General features: G+C 36.4%; 1 protein-coding gene and 1 pseudogene across 1 annotated transcript in view; one reads left to right on the top strand and one right to left on the bottom strand.

Annotated features, from left to right (window-relative positions):
- LOC107654203 (germ cell-specific gene 1-like protein) overlaps positions 1-773 on the top strand; it is an 8,897-nt gene extending 8,124 nt beyond the window's left edge. The window contains exon 5 of the mRNA XM_016441181.1: positions 497-773. Within this exon, the coding sequence (XP_016296667.1) occupies positions 497-773 (277 nt within the window). The remainder of the gene's footprint in view (positions 1-496) is intronic.
- Positions 774-2,364: 1,591 nt separating this feature from the next.
- Positions 2,365-3,999, bottom strand: LOC107654197 (Ig lambda chain V-IV region Hil-like; annotated as a pseudogene).
- Positions 4,000-6,195: the final 2,196 nt, after the last annotated feature.

Raw genomic sequence — 6,195 nt, 5'->3', positions numbered from 1 at the left:
TGTGTGTGTGTGTGTGTGTGTGTGTGTGTGTGTGTGTGTGTGTGTGTGTGAATTACTGTCTTGCTATAGCAGCACCTTCAGAAATGCACAACATGCAAAATGCAAAACAATCCCACATGTTGTTCAGGACCAGTCAAACTAGTTCAAACAAACAGTATTACTTACAGTAATTTAACCTGAATAGTTAGTATTTAACTACCTTGAAACTGATATCTGTTCTTAAAATTGTCACGCCACTGGACCATTAAAATTCAATACAAAACAATCAAAATAAAAAAACAAGATGATTAAAATGGTGAAAAACTTCAATAAACAGTGACAGTACCATAAATATGCACTTTCCCTTGTAAATGTTGTGCATTAACTACATATCTCAGTAATGTTTTCAATTTTTTTAAATTAAACATTTAAAATTAAATACTAAATTATTTATTTTAATGCAAAAATAGAATGGTACAAATGATAATTTATCATGCTCCTCTACTCTTTCTGTCAGTCTGGCATGGGGCTCCTTTGGCACCTGCATGGGCTCGGCGGTAACAGTTCTAAACCATTACACCAAAACCATCATTGAGTTTAAGTTCAAGAGGAGGACCATTGAGAAGAAACTGCGCATCAAGCAGAAGATCCTGGAGCTGGACATGCCAGAAGACTTATGGTACATCACTTCATTGCAAGAGCAAGCAGACCAACACGCCCTGTATGTGAATGGAAACGAACCATCCTGCTTCAGCCCCACAATACTGGACAACTGGGACAGAGAATACTGCTGAAAATTCATGAAGGGCACTGCTCCTCTTCAACACAGACATTTCTTTGTGCATTTATATCATACATCATAGGGCTTTGGTTAACAGAGCAGGATATGGACTGAACTAAATTATTTAGCAGTGCTGCTTCTGTTCTGGCAATACTCGCTGTGCTATTGTGAACCTCATTCATATGCTGATAACTGAGGTTTAAAGGAAAGTTCTGAATTAAAAAATAAGTCAGAACTTTTTTAAAAGAAAACAACTACTTTGACAAAATCTTGAATTTGTAGTTCTTTTAACAAAAAAATGCAGTGGAGCAGTTTTAAATAGTCACTTTGTCATATGACAAAACCATAAAACAGCAAATTGTCACACAGAAGACACACATTATTGTTCAATGTTTGGGGTTTGTACGATTTTTAAATGTTTTGAAATAAGTTCACCAAGGCTGCATTTATTTGATAAACAAATATATAGTTATACTGTGAAATATTATTACAATTTAAATATATTTTAATGTGTAACTTCATTCCTCTGATGGCAAAGCTTAATTTTCAGCAAGTTCTTACCCCATGCAGGTGCACCATAACGGGGGGAAGGTTAGGACGATTCCAAGGGCCCGATGAGGGAGAGGGGGCCCGGAACGCAATTTTTTGTTGTTATTATTTTTTTTAACATTTTAAAATTAATTACTGCATATTTATTAATTCGAAATGTCATTATTTTTCATATGAACTTGGCTGTTGGTGAATTTTTCAAGCCGTACCACAGTGAGGTAAGACCGCCATCTTCTGGACCAACATTTCAGTGCCTCTGGCAGAAAGACTCCTTTAAAACACGCTCCAGTGCCACATTTATTACAGACTTGTGTCAGTGCCAACCGTCTTGTAGATACACTTGTAGGATGAGTGAAATCCCTCAGTCTCTTACGGGTGTATGCGTGGGTTTCTGGATTAGTTCTGCCTTTGGTGGAATGAAATCTATTAAATTTGACCTAATGTGTGATTCAAGCATATAGCGCTTCTTATTAAAAGAATAATTAACCTGACAATGCTCATAATTAACTACCCCTCATATTAATACTCACATAGACACAGTAAAACAGGGTACACTGAGTGCACCTTAACTAAAATGTTACTGTCAAAAAAATCTGAAAAATCAACATAAATCTCACTATTCCCACAGCTGTATGGTTTACTATGTCAACAATAGTTGGTGGTCTGAACTGTCAGTTAGCCTACATGATGATATAATAAATGTGATGAAAATAACAGTATTGATTGGACATCACATTTTAATGATAAATGGAATTGAATACAGAAGTATATCGAGCTTTTGAAGTTAACCTTATTTTGACACTAACCAGAAAATGACAAGTATATCAAAAAAGAAAAGAACATAATACCTACATATATGAGGGTGAGTAAATAATAAGCCTTTAAAAGCATCTACACATACTTCAGAATGAGTCCCATCATAGAACTTAATTACAAATTTGAAATGTTATTTTGAAGATTAATTTTAAATATAAACATTCACATGAAAAAACTCAAAGCTTAAGCAAAAATATTGTAATTTGTGTTTAATTTGTGTTAATTGTCAAGAGTTAAACTCACTTACCGATCACATTTAGTTTTGTTCCTTGGCCGAATACCACAGTGATACATTTCACGCCTTCACTCATACAAAAACCTCCCACGGTTTCAGAGTCAACAGACACAGAACCAAAACATGAACTCGAACACAAATTTTAACCCCAAACACTCTTCTTTACTGCTCTTACAGTGATTAAGTGTCATGATGTCAATAAGTAACTTCATAATCATGCAGTCTTTTTTCAGCATGAGGAGCTTGGCTATACAAAAAACTGCTTGTTTGTCATCTTTTTTTTTTTTTACCAGTTGATGTCATTCATCCTTTATTATTGTTCATTTGTAGATGAGGTTTCCAAGATTATTTGCAAATTATGTTGTTAACACTGAGCAAAACCACTTCGGGAAGGGGACAATATTTTCCAAACAGAAGTGAACAACTGAATTCCTTCACAAAGGGCTCCAATAGGGAAGGGTACATGAAAAGGTCACTTCAAGTGTGTCCTTTACACATTATATTCATGTAGACATGTTTCAGATTCAAACAAAAACACTAATTTTTCTGTTTTATCTTGATCAAAAGCAGTCTTCATATAGTTGATGGTGTGGATTAAGCATATGGTTATTCACTGCTAATAAAAACTCTACTGCACCGTAACACTGAAATCTCATTCATGCTTCTTATGGTGCTTTTATGTCCTGTTTGTAGCTGGACAGTCACTGGTCACTTTTTTCTTTAATTAAATGTAAAAGAGCAGCTTGGACATTCTGCTAAATGTCTCCTTTTGTGCTCCTCAGAAGACAGAAAGTCCCGTGGGTTTGGAAGGAACTTTTCCTTTAGTGTCCATCATCAGTAGAGCCATGTGTTCATGTTCAGAGTGACTTCATGTCCTTCATTCACTGTGATTCACCACAGCAGGATTCACGACAGATTCTGACAACATAAAAACAACATACTGTACAGCCACAGAAGACTTGTAATATAGCACATACTATATGGTCATGGTATATTTGTCCTATTTGGAGCTGTTAATAAAAGTAAAAAAGCATTTATATCTGTGGTCTAGTTTTTGTGTTTATATCTGTGGTTTTTGTCATGCTGTACTCACTAACAGAATTGTCCCATGTCTTACAGAAATAGACTGCAGAATCATCAACATCCACATTATTGATGATCAGACTATAATCTGATGTATGATTTAGATGAATGTGATGATGTGAATTCAGGAGCAGAGAAACCAGATCCATATCTAACTGAGCTCCAGCCATGATAAAATCTTAACACATACTGAGGAACTCCTGCTGGAGTCTGTTTATACCATCTAGCAGAATCAGTACTGTCCCCAGATTACAACCCAGACAGCAGACAGTTTCGGCCCAGATCCGGCCCACATCTGGCCCGCATGGATTTCACATGGGCCAGATGTGGGCCGGATCTGGGCCAACACTATGTTGCTGTCTGGGAATGCAGTTTAGCTGTTTCTCCTTTAATGACTGTGATTAATGGACTCTGAGTCACTACAGTCACTCCACTGACACCTGCAGAATAAACACAACCTTTACATGAAATTGTGTGTCAAAACACTTTAAATCATCAGGTATGATGAAAACTTACAGGTCAGAAGAGTGAAGAAAGCGCAGAATACTGTGATCATCTTGTGATTTGGTGGATGTGGGATCTGCTCAGATCTGATCAGGGGTGCATTTCCAAAAATCAACTATGGTCACAAGTTCGGTCGTTACGTAGAGTTCAGTGGAACTTACCACCATAGTTAGCAAATGATGCTTTTGGGAAATACACCCCAGAAAGAGAAACTTTAAGACAGTAAAGCAAAAGACCCGTCCACCTCATACAAGACACGCTCAACACATCTGACACACTCAACATGTGCTTTCACTTAATCACAGAAGGAACACATGAATCTTGTTAAAGTGGATTTTTTGTTTGTTTGTTTGGTTGTTACTAATTTACTGTGATAAGGTTATCAAAACACATTACACTCTAAAAAATGCTGGGTTAAATACAACCCAGTGCTGGGTAAAATAGGGAATCAAACCGCTGGTTCAAAACAACCCAATTGCTGGGTTTGTCCCTATTTTACCCAGCACTGGGTTGTATTTAACCCAGCAATTTTTAGAGTGTAAACATAACTAATTATCTACATAAAAAAAACATGCTGTTTCACTGATACATAAATTATTTTAAAAAGTATTTTTAAAATGCTATCAAATTAAACACAAAGCTGATGCTCTGATGCTAATAATAATAATAATAGCTGAATATAACATACAACAAGTCTTTTCAGTATATTTCAAGATTACTGAGTTACTGGCGGTTCTGGATAAAACGGTCTGTGACTGAATTCCCACATTTAACTGTAAATGAACTACAATGTAAACTAAAAAATAATGAGTTTATATCTCTACAAGAAGTAGACTATATGTAATACAGTAAGAAAAAAAATTGAATAACAGTGAAAGATGACTTACCAGTCACAATGAGTTTTGTTTCTTGTCCAAATACCACAGTGATACATTTAATATGTTCAGCCATACAAAACCCTCCTCAGTCTGTGAAGAGACACAAACAGAAGTGAAACACTCACTCAAGCTTGTAACGGTGGCACACTCTAATAAGAGGAATTTGATTGAAACTTAGTTCCTTACAATATTATTTACCAGTTACCAATTCGGGCGCCAGGCAGAATTAACTCTACCAAATAGAATTTAAAGAATTCAACCCAGGATAACTGAAATCACCCGTTACCAAAAAAAAAAAGTTGACACAAAGTACACTCTAAAAAATGCTGGGTTGTTTCAACCCAACCATTAGGTAAAATTTTTCAGTTAAATTTTTAACCCAAAAGCTGGGTTAGTCCATATTTGACCCAAAGTTGGGTTGAAGCAACCCAGCAATTTTTAGAGTGTAATTGTAACTAACATCAAAGAATCATACCACACAAAAAAATGTCACTGTCAAATAGTAATGGGTATATTGTTCAAATATAACAAAAAGAAAACAATTAAAAAAAATTTCACAAAAAATCAACCTAGTTCACAAATTAACCAGAGTCCTTTGATTAGTGTGTCAGATCATTAGTTCATGGGGAAAAGAGTTTGTTTTCAACAAAAGGTCAAAGAAGTACGGAAATATTGGCTCTCAGTTTCAATAATCACAACATTACTAGTTCAAAATCATCAGTTTCCCCTATATAGAAATTATATAGAACTTTCCCCTATACAGCGGCAAAGTTAAACTACTTTGAAAAGCTGAAAAAACAGCTTTCAAGTAATGACTCTACATCAGTGTGGAAAGGCCTGAAAGCCATCACCAGCTACAAGTCCCCATCCCCCAGCACTGAGGCCAATCAACAACTGGCTGAAGACCTGAACGAGTTTTACTGTAGGTTTGAAAAGCAAAAGACTGGTTTGACACCCCACACCCGCTCCGACCGTCTCACAGCACAGTGCTCTTCTATAACTGTCTGGTTTGGGTCAGCCAGCAAATCAGATACAAGAAGACTGCAAAAGACTGTTAGGACAGCAGAAAGGATCATTGGTGTGCACCTGGCCAGTCTTCAGGACTTGTACAACTCCAGAGTGTCTGATATATATATATATGTGGCGGGGCATTGAGGGCAAAAAGGGATTTTTGTTTTAAGTACAAAGGGAAATGATCAAGATATCAGTCTCACTCCGACTACGCCACAATGTGGCGGGGGTATGAGGGCAAAAAGGGATTAAAGGGGTGGTTCACTGGGTTTTTTGTTATTTGTAAATGCTACTGCTTATGTTAGCTTTTAATATACGGTTTTATCCTGATTAAAGCTTTAATACAGTACGGCAACCGC

Source organism: Sinocyclocheilus anshuiensis, unplaced genomic scaffold (assembly GCF_001515605.1).
Source record: "Sinocyclocheilus anshuiensis isolate Anshui unplaced genomic scaffold, SAMN03320099.WGS_v1.1 scaffold2572, whole genome shotgun sequence".
NCBI classification, from domain to species: Eukaryota; Metazoa; Chordata; class Actinopteri; order Cypriniformes; family Cyprinidae; genus Sinocyclocheilus; species Sinocyclocheilus anshuiensis.
This window is presented reverse-complemented; position numbering and strand designations above follow the sequence as displayed.